The sequence below is a fragment of the Protomyctophum parallelum genome, assembly GCF_964188405.1.
Source record: "Protomyctophum parallelum genome assembly, chromosome: 13".
NCBI classification, from domain to species: Eukaryota; Metazoa; Chordata; class Actinopteri; order Myctophiformes; family Myctophidae; genus Protomyctophum; species Protomyctophum parallelum.
The window spans coordinates 8,006,420-8,032,591 of NC_139708.1; the positions used below are offsets into that span (position 1 = coordinate 8,006,420).

The window sequence follows — 26,172 nt, forward strand, 5'->3', positions numbered from 1 at the left end:
TGTGCAGCGGGTGGGGTAAGGGGTTTGATCCAGCAGCAGCCAGCCTCCCCTCCGGCATCAATCAGGAGCAAAAACCGATTATTGATGTCGCCGTTGCTGCGCAGCCGCCCATTACATGATCCATGTTGTCTACGGAGGAGGAGGAGGCTATCATCATCTGTTGTCGGGCTAGCTACCCTGAGCCTTTAGCGGGGCTGCTGCTGCTGGCCGCTGCACACTTATTACATTCACATGCATTGTTGTCGCCCCGTAACGTCGCCGTTTAGCTCCCCGCACGGCAACGCCGAGTGGATTTATTCACGCCAACGCGACCGGGTCGGAACTTTAAATGGCTGTGGTGCGGTTCTTCTTCTCCGCCCGGCTGCCACTGCCAGGCTAGGTGGGCTACCCTAGGCTAGCGTTCAGGCTAGGAGGATGTGCTTGCAGCTGCTAGCTAGCTACCGAGCTGTTTATTTATATCAATGTTATGTAAGAACGGAGCCCCGTTGTAGCCTAGCTAGCTATACGGAAACTAATCGTAATAACAATAACTAATAATGAGTAACGCGCAACAAGATATGTCTCCAGATTTCGTCTTGATGCGCCTGGTGTCCGCGGCCGAGTACGACCGGCTGGACGAGCCGGAGGAGCTGATGTCAGGGGGCGGCGGGTTCGGCGCTGTCAAAGCCGCGCTGGGTCATCACGAGAACAACATCAACAACGGCTTCGACCTGGACCGGAGCATCAACCCGTCCACGGGCCTCGGCTCGGCCTCGCCGCACTACAGCTCGCCGCTGCCCAGGAAAGGAGAGATGGACGGCGGGGTGGTGCTGAGCCATCAGGCCTCGCCGGGGTCCGAGGCTCCGCTGTCCCCTCCGCCGGCCGGAGCCGGGGACTTCTTCCCGGGCGGCACGGGGGCACACGCCGGCTCGCGGGCGCAGCTGATCGTTTTCCAGAACCTGCTCCGATCCAGTGACGGGATTCTAGAGTGCGGGCTTGAGCAGCCGCCTCCCGGCTACCTCCATCTCCCGGTGGGTACCGGCGGCGGGGAGGCTGACAGACCGCAGCCTCAGCATCACCTGGACTCGGGAAGCATCACCTCACCTGGAGGTGTTGCGTCTCCTACCGGGTTCGACAGCATCTCCTCAGCAGACGACGACGTGCAGCAGCAACAACAACAACAACAACAACAACCACAGCACCTCCAGTGGCACCCGATACTGAAGTTGTCCAAGGTTGTGTCGGAATCCCAGACTCAGCCGGTTCTCCCGCTCCTGGACTCTGAGTCCGGTCCGGTTCTGTGCCACCGGCACCGCTTGCTGCTGACAGATCGGCTGGCCAAGTGGCCCCCAGGACTCTTGGAACAAACACTACGTCTGGGTCTCCTGGACCCCAGGAAGCCCTGCGCTCCTGGGGGGGAAGACCCTGTCCTCGCCCTTGCGCGGAGGCTGGGCCAGCTGGGGCACAGCGTAGAGATGAAGGAGGGCATGGAGGGTGTTGGAGGAGGAGGGGAGGGAGAGATGGTCCTTCCTCTGCCCAGGTGCTCCTGCCACAGTGTTCTGACATCAGGCACGGGCAGCATGGGCCCGGGCGAGGACCCAAGTGAGACCAGTGACGCCCTCTTGGTCCTGGAGGGTCTGGGATCTGAAGACGTGGGCGGGCAGGTGGAGGACAGGGACACAGAGCAGGGCGAGAGGGCAGGAGGAGGAGGCATGCTGGGAGGCGCGGGGTCTATGTTCTCAAGCGGGACGTTAAGTGTTTTGATGCGTCAGGTCCACCGGCTAGCAGAGGAGGCGGGGGTCTGCACCGACCAGAACTGCCGCCAGTCGCTGGCTGTCATGGGTGCCGCTGTGTCATTAGGTCCCTCTACTGGCCCCCTCACAGACACACACCTAACCACAGGCACCGCCCTTCCCAGCGGCGCCAACACCGCTCATATCTCCACATCCAACCCCTGCTATCACCCTGTGCAGCCTCAAGCTCCCCAGGCCACAGCGGCCCTGGCCGGGCTGCAGGTCTTGCCGGACTCCCTCCCGTCATCCAGCTCTGGTCCCGCCGGCCCCCGGCCCCAACACCAGTCTCGCTCCCAGCCCCAGAGCCGAGCCACCACACCCAAGCTGGGCATCAGCTCTGGGGGAGCGGGGCGCTCGGCTTCCCCCCTGGTCGTCCTGGAAGGGGACATCGCCGGACGAGGAGCGGAGGGGCACAAGACCCCCCGGAGGAAGTCGAGGAAGGGGGGATCTCTGAAGGTGCGTCTCAGTAAGTTGTTCCGAACCAAGAGCTCCAGCGGTGGCTCAGGAGGCCTTCTGGACAAGAGACCATCCCTGGCCTCATCCACCTCTTCTGGGGGCAGCCTGCTCGATGTGTGGGGGTCCACCTCCAGCAACCAGGAACAGGACAGTGCAAGGTAAGAGGAAGCACTAATGGAAATAACAGGTGTAACATAAATGATCGGGGGGGGGGGGGGCATTGGAAATATTAACTTTAATACATAAAGTTACTGAACTATAACTGTTTGAATTTGTGCTACTGCTCCGATTATTATTACTAAGATCCATTAATCCACTAGTAAGTACACTACTGCTATGGCTTCTACTACTAGTACTAATACTGCTCGTTACTACTATTTCTTCTACTAATAACAATCTGTTATTTACTTTGCATCTAAAGGAATCAGTTGGCAACATGTTTGTATCAAGGCATAAGAACAAAGTGGACTACAAATAACATGAAAAATCCAAAAACAACTCCTTTTAAGACTATGATCATACATGATCATAGTCTTAAAAGGAGTTGTTTTTGGATTGCACTGTAATTCACCCTGGATAAAGGCATCAGCTAAGTGCCAAGACTTATAAAATGCGTTCTTCAGTGGTCACTTGGATACATACAATGCCTTTAGGACAGTGGGCATAGAACCTCGTATAAATGTAGTCATGGAAATAAGCATCAGTTCGTGATCCGCAGATATATAGTGATGCGTTACCATGGCGAAGGCAGCCCGTGCTTGGTCCAACATTCCAGTGGCAGTTGTTGCTGAAAACTATTCAAGCACTGACGCTCGCAGCAGCTTCATTCCTGTTGTCAGGTCATGCCAGTGCTTAGCCCCTCTCGGAACCCTACATAAAGCTTTTCTGAAATTTTGATGAGTTTTATGTAGGGTCCCTGTTCATGACTATATTTCCGTATGGGAATTCTCGAACGCGGACATAAACAACATGCTCTCTAAGATTGAATCTGCGGCGTTTGACGGCCTTTTTTTGTTTGCGTTATTCTGAATTCGGGAACTTTAAGTACCTATACATTCCGCTGCGAATATCTCCTGTGGCGCGGAAGCCGTTAAGTATTTTTAATCTTTGTTTGACCGATTTGGTCGCTTTATTTCTTCTTGTTTGTTTACCGTTTATTGTACCGCCTCCCGGTGTGCGGTTGGCTTGTGCGGCTACGTCCCTGCCTCTGATCTGCTCTGTCATAGCTATAGCGCCACTAGCTAGCCAGATAGGCGGTACAATGAGGTGTCAATAAACAAGGAAGGAAGAGAAGAATCAAAGCGACCAAATCGGTCAAACAAAGATTAAAAATACTTAACGGCTTCCGCGCCACAGGAGATATTCGCAGCGGCATGTATGGGTACTTATACTTCACAGATTCAGAAACCCTCACACGAAAAAATGTCGTCAAAGAGCGCAGACAGGCGTTATCCACGTTGTTTATGTTTTATGAATGTCCGCGTACCAGGTGGCAGGATACTGATGCAACAGGACCCAATGCACTGGGTCTAACAAATGTCAGAAACTTCAGTAGCATTGGGTTCTGCTTGGAGGGCTAGCCAGTGCTCCTGATGTCATCACAATACATCATCCTTGCACTCACATGTAGGGCAGTGATCCTTTAGAATGTTAATGATTCCTGTTCATTAACGATTCCCTCTTATCGGTTCCCTTTAACGATTCCTATAGGGGCTTCGAAATGAAACCTTACAGGACTGTAACTCTGAGTGTGTACGAATGGAACCAAATGGACCCATGTTTGTACACTATCAAAGTTATGGTTGCACTTGAAATGAAAATGTTTGAGTGGTATAGTAATTGCATAGCAGACGTGAAGTCCACATACCAGCTCTGACAGTGTGAGAAAACTGGTTCCGGAAACGGTTCCAAATGTGATGGAACCGGTTCCTCTGGTTCCAGATCCCAACCCTACTCCCTAGTGTTGTTGTTGTTGTTTTTCTTTCTGTTTAATTTTTCTTCCTTTCACTGTTCCTCTCATTCAATGCCTCTCACTTTTTCTTCATCTTTCTTACTTTCCGAGGACACAGAACTATTATGTTAAAGCCCGGCACCGGTCCATGACCTTAATGATTGTGTTGTTGTTCTGCACATTCCAACTGTTATGACTCTTTCTACGTCTGTCAGCTAAATATGTGATACGTGTGCGTGTTTACCATGTGTGTTGTTTGTCTTCTAGACTGCAGGTCTCCAGGCCCCAGAGTGCCTTTGCACCTGTGTCCTTCACTCCCCCATTCACTGGTAGGTTTGTGTGTATTTCTGCATCCATGCAGTGGGGTATATCAATGTTAGCATTAGGTGTGTGTGTGTGTGTGTGTGTGTGTGTGTCCATGTGCACATTATCTGTAGTTAGGGATGGGACGATACTCATTATTATCGTTTATAGAGAAAATGAAAAACTGCTCTCAATAATGCCGAGATTTTAATTTATTTTTAAGGTGTCCGCCATACACTAGCATGAATTGGCTTTTGTTGAGCTGCAAATTCTGTACCACTTTCCTAAACCACCTATAAACAGACCTGTAAAGAGTGCATTTGGTACGCTTTTATTTCGCTCACACAAATCGACTGCTATGTTTGGTGAACGTTCCCTCCCAGTATAGCGATGCTTGGGGGTTCAAGTGGTTAACAAAAATAGTTAATTGTGGCATTTAAAATTGTAAGCATATCTTGATTATCGCGATAATATCGCAATTATCTTTTGACACAATATAATCATGATGACATTCATTTTCATAACGTTCCATCCCTATCTGTGTGTGCGTGGGCATACATAGTCCTGTATAACTCTGTGTTGTTGGGTGCAGGCAGTGTAGGTGGGCATACATAGTCCTGTATAACTCTGTGTTGTTGGGTGCAGGCAGTGTAGGTATTTTTACCTGACATTGTGTGACTTGTCTCTCCTCTGTGCCGCTGCCGGTTCCAGAGGAGACCTTTTACCCGCCTCTCTAAAGCCCTGTCCTTTACCCTTTGATAGATAGATACAGAAGAACACTGCTTCCCAAACACTGGGCTGCGAACCATTTGTGGGTCGCGGACACATTTCTATTGGGTTCGCGATTAAATATCTGTTCATTTGGTTTCCTACTTTTTTCTCTTTTTCTTTTTAAGCAATGAAACTAAATAATCTTCATGAATTAAAAACAAACTCTTTTTCTAAATAATGTAATAAATACATCTAAGAAAAATCTAAGAAATTCCATTAATTAGAAAACAAATGTTGGCCTGGGCCGTGGCTCAGCGGTCCAGGCACCTTGGTAGTCCGAGTCTCACAGTGTGCCGCGGGTTCGACTCCCGATCCCAATGGCCTTTACTGCATGTCACACCTCCCCCCATCTCTCTACCCATTTCCTCTCAGCCTACTGTCTGTCCCTCCTATAGATAAATATATACCGGTATATAAAATAAAGGCGAAAGCCGCAAAAAAAACAAAACAAATTAAGTTGTGAAAATAGCCGATCTACAGTTTGGGTCCCGAGGAGGCGTCCCATTCTTCTTTTGGGTCTGGTGTTAAACAGTTTTGGAACCACTGCAGTAGAACACATCATGTCAAAGGTGCATCAAATGCACCACCATAGAAATGTTAAAACAACACAGACAGACCAACACCACAATAATAATAACAACAGAAGAATAACCAGCTCTGTTTTGCATCTAACAGATGGCATGCTGTTTAGGGCAATCTATAAATAAATACCATTTTCTGAGCTTTTAGATCCGCTATTGCACAAATTTCGAATAGGGCTTGAGTGTTTTTTTCCTTTTTTAAGATATATTCTTTGGGCTTTTTCTGCCTTTATTGATAGGTTGAAAGTAGATTGACAGGAAATGGGGAGAGAGATGGGGGGGGGGGGGGGGGGGGGGGAAGACACGCGGCAAAGGACGTCGGGATCGGGAGTCGAACCCACGGCACGCCGTCAGGCTGGCTCAGCAGCCTAGGTGCCCAGACGGTTGAGCTAACCGTCCGGGCCGGTGGCTTAAGTGTTTAATGGCTACAGACTACTAATAAATATCCTACAATTGCTACAATTGTAGGATATTTATTATGGGCTCTTGATTTGAGTTAGAAAGTGTATTTATATAAACATTCATGGACAAAGACCTAACTGTGAGGCTCCGATGCGATGGGCTTCTATATACAGTTAGACAGGCTGATGCTCCAGGCTGTCCAGGTGCACTAGAAGAGGATGGATGAGTCCTAGTCAGCCTCTTGTGGTACTTTTCATTCTAAAATTCCAGGTCACGTCAGCAAAGTTTCAGGACATGACGCATGTCATTATTCATGATCAGTTGTGCATTAACCCATTCTGGGCGGGAACCCCTACTCAGCTACTTTTGATTTCTTGAATATATGTTTTTAAAATTGTTAAGTGGTTAAAAAAACTACCCAGGTATTGCTGCTGTCCTCTCTTCTCTTCCTCCTTACATAATAATTTGTCTTCACATTTTTCTTCAGCTGTTCCCTCAGCTAACTTTCTGTTGTTTCAAAGCTGTTAACATCTAACACCTCTTCTTTTCTCTCTGGTACTCCTTTCTACCTGTGTACACTGTGTGTGTGTGTGTGTGTGTGTGTGTGTGTGTGTGTGTGTGTGTGTGTGTGTGTGTGTGTGTGTGTGTGTGTGTGTGTGTGTGTGTGTGTGTGTGTGTGTGTGTGTGTGTGTGTGTGTGTGTGTGCGCGCGCGCGCAGGTGAAACGGTGTCTCTAGTTGATGTGGATATTTCTCGGAGGGGGGTCAGCTGTCAGCACCCTCCGACCCCCCCTCCGCCTCCCAGACGAAGCCTCAGTCTTCTTGGTACATGGCACTTCTCCCTTTTCCCCTCAAGCCTTTTCTTTTCTTTATGTTTTTCCTTTTCATCCAATGTTTCTCTCTTAGCTTCTTTATATTACACATACTCATGTCATATCCTAAATGGGTTCTTGTGGTGATCATAGCATGTGTCTCTAGAGTGAATATATAATATATATGTCTCTAGAGTAAATATCCTAAATGGGTTCTTGTGGTGATCATAGCATGTGTCTCTAGAGTGACACCTGAGGAAATGACACTGCTCGGGTAAATGGACTCGCTCGCTCTAGTCACAACATGACACGTCAACGATGTCACACCTCTGAACTTGTATATTTGCGTTTAACAGCATGTGAAGAGCTAAGTGATGTCACTTGTGCTCCTTCCACCGTTTGGTATTTCCACCGTTTGCTCGAAATGGAAAGGGAAAATGTCTGATTTTGATGTCTAAGTTCAATTCCCTTTTAATATGGTAGTGCTTTCAGCTCCAAGACTCTGTCAATTTGCAAATGGGAGTTTTCTAAATGAGTCGACACTGTGTAAGGTGTAATTTACTTGTGACTGCAGTTTATGTTAACTCAGAAATGCTGATCTGCTATATTATGATGTAAATTAAAAGGAATGACCTGGGTAAGACACGATGCATGAATAAGGTTCTAATAGATGGATCTATTAGAACCGTGGTTCTCAAAGTGGGGTCCCCAGAATTAGTTTTTAATTTAATCAAATAATTTTAACCACTTTTGAACTATTGGCTATTTGTAAATATCTGTTTTCAAAAAAATCTTGAAATCATTAAAAAAATATATATGAATTTGTTGACATGAGAACCACTGCATTAGAACACAGGTCATCAAATAGAATTGACCCGAGGCCAGAGAATCTCACAGAGCCAATGCTTCTGGGGCAGGGCTGCTACTGTAATTGATGATCCTTGCAAAACGCTGAGTCAAATCAGAGCTGGGATTAGCTGTAAGGTGTGGGCAGGAAGAAAATGGCAAAAATATTGAGGACGATGCTTGTTGCTTCAGATGACTTTGGTGGGCCTCCCCAGCAACAAGGGCCTTTCCTAGAGCGCATTGTGGGGGCCTCGATGCAGTCTCTGCCCCCACGACCTCTGGCTCTCCCCCCCACACTCAGCACCATCCAGCACAGCCTCAGCCTCAACGGTACACACACACACGCACGAGTGAGCGCATGCACACACACGCGCGCACACAGAGGGCATATGTTCATAGCATATGGTAACTCAAATCAGATCAAATTCCATTTTAAATGTTATTGCCCTATCAGAGGGATTTATTTTGTGACAGTTTGCAATACAAATACAAAACAGTTGATTGTTTTTCATAATGATACATACATTATATAGGCTTATACCATACAGACATGCATCACCACGATAACCACGACATACAGAAACGCAATCACCATGACGACTTGCTACTTTTGATGCTTTTCAGCTTTTGTGTGACACTGTACTATGATCAAGGACAAGTAGGGCGTTCATTTATAAAAAAAAACACTGAGAAAGCGGTTTCTGCCGAATAGCAACGATATATTTGTGTGTGTATGTTGATTCCAGACACCTTCCTGCGCGGTCTTCCTCGACCGGTGCCACTACGGCCAGACGGCCACCCCCCTCCTCCCAGACTGACCCCCCGGCCTCTCCTCTGCCCCCTCAGCAGGCCCGATGCCAGCAGTTTCGCCACCAGCCTCAGAGAGCTGGAGAAGGTACAGTTAGATGCTGCGTGTCACCATAATTAAATTTTACTTGACCATTAACCCATTCTGACCTGAGATCAGATTCATACGAGGTTTCCACTGGACACACACTGGTCTGATTAACTGTCACAGAGATAATTGCGATTAACGATTTTTGATTCGATTTTTTTTCCGCATTGAACATTGGAACATACAAAGGCCTTTGTAATAAAACATTCCACAGACAAATAACGTATTTATAATATACATATTTATTATTTTTATACTTTCAAACAAATGTAACGTTGGTGACAATAGCTCAACTACAAGCTTACAACGTATCAATTTTGTGCTTGTAGGTCTGCAATATTTGGAGAATATTTGAAAATGTGTGAACCTTTTTCAACATGGAAATGATTATGCAAAATAATTGTGATTAGGTGATTTAGGTGATATTATGTAATAATTGTGACAGGCATTGGTACTATAAGTACAGTAGGTCATGCGGTTATGCCACAGAGGACCGCTGTGCATCAGTCAGAGGTGCAGCGCTTCACCTTAAATGCAATTTGCGCTCCCAAGGTGTGTGGAATAATAAGTGTCTTACGAAGGCAGCAGCTAATTATGCAATCTGTTCAGCTGTGCTTGGGACTGCCTGCCTTCTGGCTGTGTTTGAAGCAGAGCTTAAAGTTGGGTTGAAATGGCATTTTGCCAGTAGTAATAGCTGAATGGGTAAAGAAGCCATCTGGAAAACAGAAGGTCTGGGGTTCATGCCCCGACCCCCGGTCGGTGTGTCGAAGTGTACCTGAGCAAGACAACTTATAACCCCAGCCTCCTGCACCCTGAGTGCTGTACTAATATCACTGCTCCTAATAGTTAGTATGGGTAAATGGCCCAGAGGACAAATTTCACATATTTGTGCAATGAGGCTGCCATGTTGGATACTGCTGCATACAGCACTGCCCTCTAGTGTCGGTAGCGTGTTAATTTGAGCTTTGTGTGAAAGATTGAGGATGTCATAATATTGGTTGAAATTGTTTGGTACTTGCTGATGTAAGACTGCGTCATATTTAGTTTTACAGGAAGAACTCCTTTTTTATTTCAGCTCAACTTTAAAAGTTAATAATAATAGCTCAGATTTATATAGCGATATTAATAGCCAAATTAGCTTTACATAAGGAAAGGGAGGAACCAACATAAATTAGAAAAAACCCTGAAAACTATTAAGACACATGTGCTAGATTAAAATCTATAAAATGTTAGCATGAGTTGCAGTAGACTAGCTCAACCAGTCCAGCACAAAAATAAACAGAAAAGTGTGAGATGCTGAGAGTAATGCTGACATTTAGCAAGAGAATGCTGTCACACAATGCAACTCCAACTGAGAGAAATTGAATTTGGGCGACTTGCTCAGAAAAAGAAATGCAGTTGGACTGGCAGAGTTACATAACAAAACAAACTCCTCGAGTAAAAACAGGACAATGATTTGTCTTGTATTACAAAAATTTAAAGTATTCATTGTATTTTAGGGATGGGTCCGAATAATGAAAATAAATGTATCAAATATTATATATATTTTAATAATAAGACAATCTGTTGAAAAGGCTACATTGTCATCCAAATCCTGCCCATAGTAACTACATTTTAGAGGATATCTAGTATGGGTGTAAAATTTATTTATTCTCTATTTTGCGTTTACAGTCAGGAATTAATTAAAAATCAAATTTTACCTAGGATGGTCATTTAAAAAATAAATAGCCAACAATTTCACCCAAACAAATCCCCGACCAGAACATTAAAACTCGTTATTAATAGAATATATAATAATTTATTTTCATCTTGGTCACTTTTACACATCCATATTGTATCTTCATTCATTGCTACTGGAAAAAACAACTCTGCTTATGTTTAGTGCATTGAATGTTGTCCTTGAATGTACTGTATCTGTTGGTGCATTGTAAACAAATTCACCTGCTACAAGTACAAATAACATGGGCTGTGATATTCACCTGCTACAAGAACAAATAACATGGGCTGTGATATTCACCTTCTAAAAGTACAAATAACATGGGCTGTGATATTCACCTGCTACAAGAACAAATAACATGGGCTGTGATATTCACCTTCTAAAAGTACAAATAACATGGGCTGTGATAGTCACCTTCTAAAAGTACAAATAACATGGGCTGTGATAGTCACCTTCTAAAAGTACAAATAACATGGGCTGTGATAGTCACCTTCTAAAAGTACAAATAACATGGGCTGTGATATTCACCTTCTAAAAGTACAAATAACATGGGCTGTGATATTCACCTTCTAAAAGTACAAATAACATGGGCTGTGATATTCACCTTCTAAAAGTACAAATAACATGGGCTGTGATATTCACCTTCTAAAAGTACAAATAACATGGGCTGTGATATTCACCTTCTAAAAGTACAAATAACATGGGCTGTGATAGTCACCTTCTAAAAGTACAAATAACATGGGCTGTGATATTCACCTTCTAAAAGTACAAATAACATGGGCTGTGATATTCACCTTCTAAAAGTACAAATAACATGGGCTGTGATATTCCAGGTGCGGTGCTGTTGTAGATTAGGTTCCATTTCTACTTTAGGCTGGAGATGCAAGGAGGAGCTTGACTATTGCCGTCATTGTGTGGGACCTTTAAGGTCATCACCCCCATCCCCATGATCACACGATGCTTTTCGTTTTAATATAGCCTGCTGTGATAATGACCACCTGCTTTTTAGAGGCAAAGAAATTAAGCGCAAAACCGGCCCTCACAAATGTAGTGAGCGCATAAAGGAGAGAGGCACACAGACGGGGGCCTATTTTGACATTATGTACAGTGCAAGAACGTTGATATTTCTGGTGACGTGCCGTCTTCTTATTGATATGTTACTGTCATAATCATGCTGCTGAGGCTTAACGTTGGATATTACTGGGAGATAAGTTGAGGAATGGAACAGACTTTTCTGTATGTTTCTTGCTAGTATGCGCACCAGTGTGTGCCGACACAAACACGTGTACTTGAATTGTGTGCCCACCCATGTGGGCGTGCATCACTTTATATAAGATGCGGTGCCCTTAAAATAGCAATATGATGTCTTACATAAGGCTTGTGATGTAGTTTTGATTAAAATGACAAAAAAAACTGTGTTCTCAGGCTGGTGAACCTGAATAAAACATTTGTGTGTACAGAATGCACCTAAAACGATATGCTAATTCAACTTGTGTATTAACAAAAGTGTATTCACTCCAACCAAGAAAAACACCAGCTGATGTCACTAATTAAAATGCCTCGCCTGATTTAATTAAGTACAAAGTATGAAGTGAGAAGTGGTGGAAAGTAACTAAGTAACATTTACTCAAGTATTGTACTTATGTACACTTATTTATTTTTTTACTTTACTGGCTCCAATATTCAATACTTTTACTTCTACTCCAGTACATCTCAGAGGCAAATATTGTACTTTTAATCCACTACAATTATTTGAAAACGTTAGTTACTAGTTACTTACAAAACATACATTAACACAATGAGCGCCCCGCGCATGGTGCAATATTAATTAATCAGGAGAGTATACCTGTCAAAGGGATCAAATGTGTTACCCACCTACCGGAATATATATTTTGGCTATTTGAAAATAGACCATCTACATGCTCACCATTCATCGCGTTGTGAGCTTGTAGATCAGCTATTTTCAAAAGCTTTTGAATAATTGCATAATGAGTACTTTTCATGCCAATACTTTTTGTACTTTTACTCAAGTAAAAAAAACAATCAGACTTGTATTCTTTTGAAGTGTCCAGCACCAGCTCTATTATTTAGGAGCAGTGCCGTTTTAGTGTTTTGAACTGTCACTCTGTGTCCAGCACCAGCAATCAACTGGATGTGCACAACCCACTGTTTTGAACTACTAACTAATTTATATGCCTTATGTCGGCTAGTTACATTTGTGGACTTCAGTCAAGTATGCCTGATGCCAGCACGTTATAAGCAAAAAACGACACTTTGTGGACATAAAAAGGTCTTTCAAATCTTGAAATATGTCATGGTTTGTTGAAGCGCTGGTGTTGATTACCAACAGCCGTTGCATTGTTGATACTAAATACTTGCACCTGCTTTATTTCAAACTATCCCAAAACAACTGATTAAGTTCCCCCACATAATTTTATTTACTTATTTGTGTCTAAAAGGTTCAAATAGCAGATGACAACGTGTGAGAAAATCATTAAACCGCTTTTAAACCGGTGTCCCTCTTTTAGGCATGATTATGGGCAGAATCGTGTTTTGAACGGTTCAAACATTTGGCGGTGGTTGTTGCAATTACCAACCTGCGTCCACAATACGTCACCATAGTTTAATTACCAACCTGCACTACAATACGTCACAATTACCAACCTGCACCACAATACGTCACCATAGTTTAATTGCCAACCTGCACTACAATACGTCACAATTACCAACCTGCACCACAATACGTCACCATAGTTTTGCGCTATAACAAAACAAAACCCATGAAATGTAACAATGGTATACTTTCCGTAAAGCAATTCCAATGGTGAGAGCTGTGTTGTTTAAACCCAGCGAAGGAATTTTGGCCACGCACCGAAATACCTGTACCGTATGTATGTGTATCAAAGAATAAGAGTGTAATGTTGAGATGTTGTGGCTGGTACTGGGGTCCTATGAACTGATGTTGAGGTGGTTTGTTTTACAGTGTGGCTGGTACTGGGGTCCTATGAACTGATGTTGAGGTGGTGGTGTGTTTTGTTTTACAGTGTGGCTGGTACTGGGGTCCAATGAACTGGGAGGATGCTGAGATGAAGCTGAAGGGGAAACCCGATGGTTCCTTCCTGGTTCGGGACAGCTCTGACCCTCGATACATCCTCAGCCTCAGCTTCAGGTCCCAGGGAGTCACACACCACACACGCATGGAGCACTACAGGGGTAAGACGCACGCACGCACGCACACACGCACGCACATACCCCCCCCCCCCCCCCCCCCCCCCCCCCCCACACACACACACGGTATATAAGGCCAATATGTGGAATGAATTGTAAAATTAATTTTGTCACCATATCAAAAGTCCGGGGTGTTTTTAATTTGCTGTCATGGCGATACACAGAGCATTGTATCAGAGAGCATGAGTATGCCAGCCTACAGAGGTCTGCCAGGAAATCATCCGCCAGCACTATCAAACGATGCTCTTATATTTAGTGCAGTGCTTACTTGGGTACTTCAGGTATATATCATTTATAAATACTGTATATTTATATTAGGGCTGTCAATCGATTAAAATATTTCATCTGATTAATCGCATGATTGTCCATAGTTAACTGTGATTAATCGCAAATTAATCGCATATTTTGAATCCGTTCTAAATATACCTTAAATCAGTGGTTTTCAAGATTTTTCATATCAATGTTCATTATTTATTCTGCATTTGAGCCACGGACCACCATTTGATGACATTTAGCCTTCCAGACCCAAACTAAAGATGTTGGCCAATGATACCATTACGAGAGATAACAGGCCATGTTGATCAAAATAACATGTTTTCTAAGTTTTCTAATTGTGTAGACTTAAATTAACTTAAGTAATGCAGCTGTTTAACAATTATTCAACTCTTCAGTGTAAAATTGCCATGCATGTCTCAACCATTCTGTCAAACTTCACAGTGCGTTAATCGCGCGTTAAAAAAAATAGTGCCGTTAAAAGGATTGTGAGTTAACTAGTTAATAGTGCGTTAACTTTGACAGCCCTAATTTATATGTTTGCATTCATCGTTATGATATGCTATTGTATTGCCTAGCAAAGGTTAACTAAAGATTTTTGCTGCAAAGCCCGGAATACACTGTAGAGTGTAGAACAAGCCTGGGATTCTATTGTTTGTAGAGGGTAATATTGAGCTATGCCAGTTAGAGAGCAGACGTGAATGCCAAGTGATGCCAAGAGATGGTTTCTGTATTTTGTATGCCACCTTTTCTTTCCTATACTAAAGTAAAGCTTCATTTTCAGAATCTGTTCATGTTAGGTTTGTGTATTAATCACAGTTATACTCCTCCTATAAATTAATTATGCAGGGCGCTCATGACGAGTAGGCTCGTCTTAACCCATTCTGACCTGAGATCGGATTCATACGAGGTTTCCACCGGACACACACTGGTCTGATTAACCCATTCTGACCTGAGATTAGCCTCGATACCCAGGCTTTCATTTCGTCTGCACGAAAGATGAAAGCCTGGAAAAAGCTGTGGGCTGAACCAGTCTAAAAGTGGGAGTCAACCCTTCCGGGTGGGCGTCGCTCTAAATGATGTGACGTAGCGCTGCACTAGGGGGGAAAGGAGGGGCTGGGGGTGACGGACAGATCGATGAGATCCAATCAGGGTGCGCGCATTTCTGAGGCGCGACCCGCCCCTCTAGACCAGAAATGTCTCTGCTTAGGTCAGGCTAACCTGAGATCAGATTCTAAAAATGTCAGTCGCTCTTCGATTTTTCAAAAATATCAGACCTACAAGCTCGTATCGCGCCACTCGGTGGCGCGATATGAGCTTGTAGATCTGCTAAAATCTGCTAAAATGGGTGCCCGTTCAGAATGGGTTGTTAAGGTGTTTGATATCGCTGTAAGAAAGCCTCGCTGCCTGTGTTTCATTTTGGAATCTCTCCGGCGCCTACACAGTAGACAAGGCTGCTAGAACCCCCGCTCGCACTGCTTCTGTTTCACCAGAGCCATTACTGTATAGCTTCTGTTATAGCCGAAGTACACTCTTTTCTCTGAAACTACGCCGCTGTCCGTGGTTTTGAACAGATCGGTTCAGGTTATTTCTGATTATCTGCGACGGGAACATTGGCGTTTTCTAGAGCAAGGATTGGCCTAACTTAGCTCGCTTGCATTGATGCTGTTACTTTAGAGATAGATATATATTTTTTTGTGTCATGCAACAAAGGTGCCCAGCCGACATGGACTTATAGGACACACCATACAAATCAATGCTTCAATATTGCATAATTGTACAATAATTTACACAAACAAAACATTCTGCCTTTTTTCCCAAGCTTTACATAAGAAATCAGCTAAAACAAAAATACCTTTCCTAAAACAAAATTCAAGTTTTTCATAATCATCCAACCAGAAAAGGTTAACACAAATAGTTGTCAATTTACAAAATAATAAGTGTCTTAATTCATCATATAATGGGCAGTAAAACAAACTACTATACTGCTAGCATCCAAGATGGCGACAATAGGAGGCTTCATAGTACAAAAACGCCCCATATCACGTGGCACCCGAGCGCTACCCATCTTGTCCAGATGTTTGTAACAGATGTTGTGCTCTTTAACGACACCAATTTAATTGAACCAGTTAAAACCGGGACAGCATCCGCGTCGTTTTAGATTTTAAGCGTTGGCTATTCAGAAATGGCAGATAAACAAGCTCTTTGTGACTGCTATTTCTGGACATTCTACTGTGAGAACTACTGATGTGAGAACTACTGATTTAGAAGAACTACTGATGTTAGAAGGCATTCGTGGAACTGGCCTCCCGTCTTACGGACGAGCTACACACATGCATGTGTGCATAAAACATGCACACGCAAGCCCCGCATATGTGCACTTTAAAATAGGACTGGATCTATAAGCGCGTTTGTGCGTATATGTGGAAACGCACGCTGTAAAGCCTGGTGTAGCTCGGCCATTATTGGGGTTAAGTGTTTGAATGATCACACCCCTAAAAATAACATGGCAAATGCCTGACGTAAATTATCATTCTTTATTGTGCGTTCTTAATTCCTTTATTTATTTCTGTCTGTTGGTCTCTCTCTCTCTGTCCTCCAGGTACGTTCAGCCTGTGGTGTCATCCTAAGTTTGAAGACCGCTGTCACTCGGTGGTGGAGTTCATAGAGAGAGCCATCATGCACTCCAAGAATGGAAAGTTCCTCTACTTCCTGCGCTCCCGTGTCCCCGGTAAGTGGTAACCATCCACCAATCAGGGCTCTCTTGTTTCCGTCTATTAACACATTCTGACCTGAGATCAGATTCATACGAGGTTTCCACTGGACACACACTGGTCTGATTAACCCATTCTGACCTGAGATCAGATTTAAAAAAATGTCAGTCGCTTTTTTAGATTTTTCAAAAATAGCAGACCTACAAGCTTGTAGATCTGCTATTTTTCAATAGCTAAAGCATAACATGATGCTGACACCAAAATGGGTTCCCGTTCAGAATGGGTTAATGTGTCAATATACTGTATGTGACTGTCCTTCCTTCCATCTGTCTGTCAGTTGTTCTCTTTGTGTCTACAGTGACTGTCCTTCCTTCCATCTGTCTGTCAGTTGTTCTCTTTGTGTCTACAGTGACTGTCCTTCCTTCCATCTGTCTGTCAGTTGTTCTCTTTGTGTCTACAGTGACTGTCCTTCCTTCCATCTGTCTGTCAGTTGTTCTCTTTGTGTCTACAGTGACTGTCCTTCCTTCCATCTGTCTGTCAGTTGTTCTCTTTGTGTCTATTTGATAGACAATCTTTCACTTTAAAATTTCTCACTTTAAAATCCGATTCTAAATCGTAGACCTCTTAAAGATTTGATGAATTGAAATGGTTATATTTATCGTAATCGTGAGCTGTTACCCAGTGTTAATTTTGACAGCAACATTTGGAGGTAGTTTTAGTCATAGTCTACTGCAAATAAAATTCAGAAACTATTGAAAAATGTTGAGAAGATTTAACTTGAATCTTCTCTTCTGGGGGGTCCCTGGCACAAAACCCTTTTTTGATGTGGCGGGTCAGCGGCCAAATACAGAATACTTTGCGGGTCCTTGACTTGAAAAATCAAGTCAAGAAATGGAGAACTACTACTTACTATAGAGTGTTTTTGACATAATGTGTAACGTTTGTGTGCATGCGTTCCCAGGCCTGCCCCCTACTCCGGTCCAGCTGCTGTATCCAGTGTCCAGGTTCAGCAGTGTGAAGTCCCTGCAGCACCTCTGTCGCTTCTGTATCAGACAGCTGGTCCGTATAGACCACATCCAGGAGCTGCCCCTGCCAACGTATGTACACACACACAGACACACACACAGAGAGACGCACACACACACACACACACACACACACACACACACACAGAGACACACACACACACACACACACACACACACACACACAGACACACACACACACACACACACACACACACACACACACACACACACACACAGAGACACACACACACACACACACACACACACACACACACACACACACACACACAGAGAGAGACACACACACACACACACACAACGTGTCATACTGCATGAGAATCAGTAGATCTTTTCTTCTTTAGATTTTCTTTTCCTCAACGTTTCTGCTTAATTTCTGATGGTATCAGTGAGAGAGAGACAGGAAAGGGGGGGGGGGTGCATGGATTAAAGTTCTCAGTCACCACGAGCCAATCTACAAGCTCTCAATGTGTCTGCAATTGTTTTTGGTTATTATTTTAAAGGGCCACTTCACCCCTTTTGCAACCAGATCATATTTTAATGATGTTTATGACACAAGAAACACTTTCCTGGGGTTTTGAGATATTTTAGTCATGGCAAAATGTTCATGACAAAAATTTGTCATGAAAATATGGTCTCACTTCCATCCTGGACTACAAGTCACACCTCCACGCAGCCTCCCCCGATCCACAAGGAGGTGCAGTGCACCAAAGCATGATGGCCATTGTGGGAGAGTATGTTTTGCACGTCCGTGTGTGTGTGTGTCCTTCCGTCCGTCCGTCCGTCCGTCAGTCCGTTATCAGCTAATCACCGTTGGCCCGATCCATGCCAAACTGTGCACACACACTCCCTGGATGCCAACGACAAACCTCTGCCCCAAATATTCCTCAACGGCCTGTTATAGCGCCACCATGAGGCCGATTTAGGCAAAACGCATTATGTAGATTACTCGTACACATTTTATCTATACATCACACAATTCGTTATACACTATCTCCATAGTCATGTGATCAACACGGAGCTGCACCATTTCCCATCTTCCATCCTGATTGGCTAAGATTGGCTTCCAAAGCTCACACGATTTGTCTGTTTCGAAAAAATGCCACAAACACAGTGTGCAATTTCCGTGAAATTATACACGCACATTTCCACTAGGCCGAGGACGACATGCCACAAATTTCCCCCCCAAATCAGCCTCACGGTGGCGCTATAACAGGCCAATTCCTGTTTTTAGTGCTGCATCGATCTGTATACAACTTATGTATGCGCACTCCCTAGAGGCCATGGAAAAACATTGTCCCTGCATCCCTCCACATCTGCCGGTTATAGCGCCACCATGAGGCCGATTTCTGTAAAACACATTGCTTATGTTAGTCGCACAGATTTCATCCAAATCTCACGCAAAACGGTCCACATGATCTCTAGTCATGTGATGAAGACGAGTCTGTTGGATTTCTCAGATTCTACACTGATTGGCTTACACACTATCTCTATAGTCATGTGTTCAAGACGGATCTGTCCGATATATCATTTTCCATCCTAATTGGCTAACATTGGCTTTCAACGTTTGCAGGATTGGCCCGTTTTGAACAAAAAGCCTCAAATCATCCAATTGCCATCCAAGGCATGGGACTGGAAATGGGACCCTTTTCACATTGGCCTATTATAGCGCCACCAGGAGGCCACAACCTGACCTGCCCTGGTGGAGACCTGTCCTATTATAGCGCCACCAGGAGGCCACAACCTGACCTGCCCTGATGGAGACCTGTCCTATTATAGCGCCACCAGGAGGCCACAACCTGACCTGCCCTGGTGGAGACCTGTCCTATTATAGCGCCACCAGGAGGCCACAACCTGACCTGCCCTGGTGGAGACCTGTCCTATTATAGCGCCACCAGGAGGCCACAACCTGACCTGCCCTGGTGGAGACCTGTCCTATTATAGCGCCACCAGGAGGCCACAACCTGACCTGCCCTGATGGAGACCTGTCCTATTATAGCGCCACCAGGAGGCCACAACCTGACCTGCCCTGGTGGAGACCTGTCCTATTATAGCGCCACCAGGAGGCCACAACCTGACCTGCCCTGGTGGAGACCTGTCCTATTATAGCGCCACCAGGAGGCCACAACCTGACCTGCCCTGGTGGAGACCTGTCCTATTATAGCGCCACCAGGAGGCCACAACCTGACCTGCCCTGGTGGAGACCTGTCCTATTATAGCGCCACCAGGAGGCCACAACCTGCCCTGCCCTGGTGGAGACCTGTCCTATTATAGCGCCACCAGGAGGCCACAACCTGCCCTGCCCTGGTGGAGACCTGTCCTATTATAGCGCCACCAGGAGGCCACAACCTGCCCTGCCCTGGTGGAGACCTGTCCTATTATAGCGCCACCAGGAGGCCACAAACTGACCTGCCCTGGTGGAGACCTGTCCTATTATAGCGCCACCAGGAGGCCACAACCTGCCCTGCCCTGGTGGAGACCTGTCCTATTATAGCGCCACCAGGAGGCCACAACCTGACCTGCCCTGGTGGAGACCTGTGCCGATGGGCACTTTATCTAGTTCTACATCTATAGTGTTAGTTAATTGTTTAGGAATCGGCACTAGTTTGAGGAGGCTCCTTTCACATTGTTTCACAAATAGAATAATAGAACTTTGCCATACAATATTTTTTCAGTCTTGAGATTTTATTTTGCTTGGATTGGAACCCGGGCCATCTGTGGGAAGGACTATGGCCTTATTGTGCTCTCTTACCAGGTGAGCCACCTTGCAGCCGGAGGGTTTTACAGTCAGCTAAAATACCAAGTGATGTAATTTATTGCCTCCTCTAGAGCCAGTCTCTAGACAAGACTCATAAAGTGGGAATATTTATGTATGTGTGTGCTGATGCGTGTTTGATCGTCAAAGAGGGGTTTTGTGGAATTGGTGCTAATGTGATATTTAATCAGACCAGTGTGTGTCCAGTGGAAACCTCGTATGAATCTGATCTCAGGTCAGAATGGGTTAACTAAATAAAACAAAAATGACTGGAATTGACAATGTCAGTGTGGCAATCGGAGCTGTTAGATTTATTAGAGCCAGTGGACTCCACCATCTGCAATTTGACGCCGTTTGAAAATAATATGAATATTATATAGCCTACCCTAATCCTATTTTAAGATGGGTTCTTGTGGAAATCGTGTGGTTAGTTTGTAAAATATGTCAAACCTTTGGTGAGGCTGCAGTTACATTATGCCTATACATATATTTATTTGACATGGAGAAGAGTATTTTGACACTGTTACATTATTATTATTATTATTATTAAGAGTATTTTGACACTGTTACATTGTCGCACCACAGTGGTTAGTAGAGGGCATGCATAAAGTGAGAGGAAAATCGAGTGGCAAAGTGACTTTAACGTTTAATGCAATCAGATAGGACTTTAATGTTTGGATGTATAGGCTATCAAGGCTAGAAAGTATTATTTTTTTGCGACTCAGTAGGCATTCTCGCATTATTTCCACATGCATACCTATAACCGAGACCTAAATATGGCCGAGTCTGGTCGGGGGTAGCCTCGGTACCAGGCTTTCATTTTTGTTGGTGCAAAAATGTAAAGCCTGGAGGAACGCATTGGCCGCTCTGGTCTAAAAGTGGGAGTCAACCCTTCCGGGTGGGCGTCGCTCCAAATTATGTGACGTAGCGCTGCACTAGGGGGGAGAGGAGGGGCCGGGGGTGACGGACAGATCGATGAGATCCATTTAGGGCGTGCGCAAATCTGAGCCGCGACCCGCCCCTCTAGACCAGAAACCTAACACGTTAGCTCAGGCTAGGTCGGGGGTAATGCCGAGGAGATAGAGACAGAAATCTCTCTCCTTGAGCGCAAGTGTAGAACCGGCGGTCGGTAGCAGATCTTGATATAGTATCCGAGGTCTGCCACGTGATCTGGGTCCGTCTTAGCTTAATCCGTCGTAACTTGCGTAGGCATTGATATTTATGGTGTTGGGATGTCAGGGGTGATGTCACCCTGACGTCCCGGCTGTGACGTCAGAGAGGCACTACGTTCCTTCGTAACAATACCTCTATACACAGAGAAGTTTCACAACTCTCAAAGTGCTAGACTTTGTAACCATATCATTAACACCATCATTAGCACATTCTCTGCCACAGAGTGCACAGCCATGCTGAAAGGAAGGTGGAAAGCTCTTCTATACCCGACAGTATGACATAGACCTGAAATCAATAGCTTAAAATGTTACCCATCAAGTATTATTTGTTGTGTGAGCAGATTCAATGACAGCATTTCACCGTTGGGGCCATGCATGCACAGAAGTAATCCGTCCTGCACTAAAGTTACATTTTGACAAATTCGCCCTGCAGACTAAATTAATTCTGATTGGCCTAGATGTGTCACTTGGGGGGGGTACAACATTAATTCCCTATAACGCTGCTAACCTGTTGTAACTGTCATAGTAATCCAAGTTTGTAGTGATGCCGATCATGACAAGAATACCTTACTATAGAATAGATCCTCTGAATGAAGATAACCATTGAAGACCTTTCCTTTTCAACATTTGGCATTTTTAGCAATATTTATGGAGACATTAGTTACACAAATTAGTGTAAGCAGGATAATGCACTGTGAGCATATGAGAAGAAATCACACCCGTGTGAATTAAGTGGTGCAACTCCCCTCTCCCCCCCCCCCCCCTCTCCTCTCTCATTAGCAGGAAACAATGCAGCACTAATACTATCTCTCTCGCTCTGTTTCTGGCAAACAGCGCCCCTACTGGTACTAATAGTCATATACTGGTGCTCATGACCACATAGGTACATAGTTGTACACGGACATTGCTGTTCCTTGGAGTTGTTGCACCACTCAAAAAATAACCATTCTTACCCTGCATGTAACAACTGTCTTACCCACACAAGAAATTGTCAATTTATCCATTTGTAACCAAACCTTTTAATTTTCTGTCTGTCTGTGTCTGTCGTCCTCCTTCTAGACCACTGATTGTCTATCTGAGGAAGTTCTACTATTATGATCCTGAAGAGGAGATGTACCTGTCAATCAAGGAGAGGGACCAGAATGGCCAGCCGGGGGTGGAGTCTCAAACGTAGCGCTGGAGCCTGATAGGTTGATGTGAGTTATTGGCACCAGCGGGGGATTCATACATCGAGTACTGAGCATGCTCTGTTGTGTCACAGTATGCACTTAACACTCAATGACCCCTGACCCCTTAACACTCAATGACCCCTGACCCCTTAACACTCAATGACCCCTGACCCCTTAACACTCAATGACCCCTGGGAGCTGAGCAGCTCCACTACTGCAGGTTGGGCTCTAACGAGCACCATGACCACTTCAGCCGTATATACTGTGTTGGCTGGGACGCACCAACAGTCTGTACGTGGCCCCTTACCTTTGGGCTCTAACGAGCACCATGACCACTTCAGCCGTATACACTGTGTTGGCTGGGACGCACCAACAGTCTGTACTCGGCCCCTTACCTTTGGCTGGGACGCACCAACAGTCTGTACTTGGCCCCTTACCTTTTTGGCCATGCACCCCCTGTTACCTCTTGACCTATAGTTGACACACCCCCACATGGAAATATAAATTGCATAAGCTAGTATATAGGGACATACATTTCCTATTTATCCACATATATGATATGCACATATATGAACCTGATGGCTTATATATGCAGCATAGGCTATATTCGGCATATACTTGCCATATATTGGCATAATATGTTAATATATTTAAAATAAAACCATAGCACCACCATTAGCCTTTTCATGTCGCGCACCCCCTAGGGCCTAGAAGGTTCTCGTGCACCACAAGGGGTGCACGCACCACAGTTTGGGAACCACTGCTCTACACCAAATCAACTTTGCTGGATATAGACGATCTACATGCTGACAACACTGTTATTATTATGTCCAGGAAAGGGACACTTTTGATGTGGTGAATGGCAGAACCAAATCCTAAAGGTAGCTCTCCTCCAAACCGACAACTACAGATTACTACAGACTGGCAGTCGACTGAAGTCTGGAGATCAGGTTTTTAGCACTATGGTACGGCTTTTTCAACAAGCTCGCTGCTATCTAGCGGTCTGCGACAGCGTACCCACCAGTGGCCAACAAGCCCCCTTGGCCCTGGCCGTAGATAAATGTTAAAAACCTACTATACGAAGAAGATGTCCATATGGGCTGGGCTTACATCATACTATAATTAACCGAATGTCTGAGTGTGTGTCTGTGTGTGTGTCCGTGTGTCTGTCAGAAACAGTGCCGTAACTCCTTACTGCCTGCACCAATCACTCCCACTTTTCACACAGGCATTGACCATATGCATATGGAGGGCGTAACGAAGCCCTTTTTTCGATTTGACACATTAATGATTATTAATTTATTTATTAGTCAATTACAAACGCACCCGGGCGCAGTACCCTTCACGGCCACAAGGGGGGACAAATATCTCACAACGGGTAAGGACTAGTGTAAATAAAGAAGAATCAATGAATCAATCTATACACCACAACTACCTCAACTCCCATTACATTAAGAAGTAAACTAATCGGCATGGGCCGTGGCTCAACGGTCCAGGCACCAAGTCTGGCAGTGTGCCGTGGGTTCGACTCCCGATCCCGACGGCCTTTACTGCATGTCACTCCCCCATTACTCTCCCCATTTCCTGTCAGCCTACTGTCTGTCCCTCTATAAAAATTATAAAATAATGGCGAAAGCCGCAAAAAACATTACAAACATTACAAAAAAAATAATATATATATATAAAGAACTATTAAAGATTAAATTAATCTCCCTTTTTCTTTTCCAGTTCTTTTTTTGATACCTGACCAGCTGACCTGAGAACTGACACGTGTGATTGGATACAGTCTCACTCCGGAGACAAGACTGCAGCCAATCAGCTCCCTCAGCTCGGCTCTGTATCCGGGTGGAGTTTCAGATGATCCACGCTCCTCCGACTCTCTGCTTGGCTCTCAGGGGGAAGGGGAGGGGCTTGGGGATGTGGAGACTCCGCCTCTCTGGTGATGTCATTGCTGAGCAGCTGAACTTGAGAAAAACTGACTGTTAGCAAAGATGCTAACTTGCAAAAAAAACAACAAGAAGAAGAACAAAAAACCCCAGCCTGAGTAATGAATATTTTGTCGCCTCTAGGATCCTTTTACTTTCTATGGTTCAAACAGGAAATGATGTTGCTTGTTCTCCATGCTCATTGGCCCAAAGACAATCTCCTCTCACATGTGGTAGTGCAAGCTTGGGTTTTTTGCTTTGTCTGGGCCCTAGAACAAGAAATTCTGAAAAGTGAAAAATAAGTAATTCATGATATTGATGGACTTTATTTGTTTAACACTTTAAAATAATATTGTAACATTAATGGAATGAACAATGTGTTAATATTAACTTAATATTGATCCCGTCATCTCCGCATTCAGTAGTAAGACATCTTTGTAGCCAAATTAAGTCTGTACACCACATTGAGATGTACTGTATTAGGAGTGCCATGGGAACATGCACATTTCTGCTCCCTCGGAAGTACTGGGATTCTAGAAGTGACAAAAATGCATTCCGCACTTGAACCGACCATTACGGCAATATTACCAAAAAGAGTGGGGGAAATAAAATTAAAATAAAAGAGAATGAACCTAACGAGGTTATCGTGACTACCCTGCTGTGACGTGACATGAATGGTGACATCACACAACTTGTTGATTCACTGGTGGTGAAGTGGACGCGTGGGTCTGTTCAGAACATTGTCTGAGTGAGACTGAGCTGTGGGAGAGGTTGAGGTCCTGGCAGAGACTCTGTCCGCTTTTACAACACTCCACCCCACGACGGTGGTTGAGGTCCTGGCAGAGACTCTGTCCGCTTTTACAACACTTCACCACCACGACGGTGGTTAAGGTCCTGGCAGAGACTCTGTCCGCTTTTACAACACTTCACCCCACGACGGTGGTTAAGGTCCTGGCAGAGACTCTGTCCGCTTTTACAACACTCCACCCCACGACGGTGGTTAAGGTCCTGGCAGAGACTCTGTCCGCTTTTACAACACTTCACCACCACGACGGTGGTTCGCAACCTGGGGTCACAGCCCTCATATGGGCTCTCAAGATGTCAGAGATGGGTCACAAACAAACAAATCAAAACAATGATTAATGAGGGAGAGAAGAGAGAGAGACTAAGAGGAAAGTATTCCACAACACGCTGAGACTCGAAAGACAAGCAGACGTTCCCATTGTTGCTCCAAAAGACACAGAAGATCAACCATCTTCTGTTTTGGCTCAACTAAACCTCTCATCCCTCTCATCCCTCTGCCCCGCGCCCCGTTCCCCCCTGCCCATCACCCTCTCATCCCTCTGCCCCGCGCCCCGTTCCCCTGTGCCCATCACCCTCTCATCC

The 26,172-nt window shown here is 44.9% G+C and overlaps 1 protein-coding gene across 2 annotated transcripts; it reads left to right on the forward strand.

Moving 5' to 3' along the window:
* Positions 1 to 24,728, forward strand: LOC310868763 (uncharacterized protein). Of its 2 annotated transcripts, XM_083779225.1 has the most exons (10): positions 1 to 2,386; positions 4,447 to 4,508; positions 6,955 to 7,059; positions 8,085 to 8,222; positions 8,639 to 8,787; positions 13,549 to 13,717; positions 16,608 to 16,736; positions 17,681 to 17,816; positions 22,752 to 22,888; positions 24,590 to 24,728. In XM_083779225.1, the coding sequence occupies exons 1-9, from the start codon at positions 537 to 539 to the stop codon at positions 22,864 to 22,866; spliced, it is 2,853 nt and encodes a 950-aa protein (XP_083635351.1). In that variant the 5' UTR covers positions 1 to 536; the 3' UTR covers positions 22,867 to 22,888; positions 24,590 to 24,728. The 2 variants fall into 2 exon arrangements, with proteins under 2 accessions (XP_083635351.1, XP_083635352.1); XM_083779226.1 differs by lacking the exon at positions 6,955 to 7,059.
* Positions 24,729 to 26,172: the final 1,444 nt, after the last annotated feature.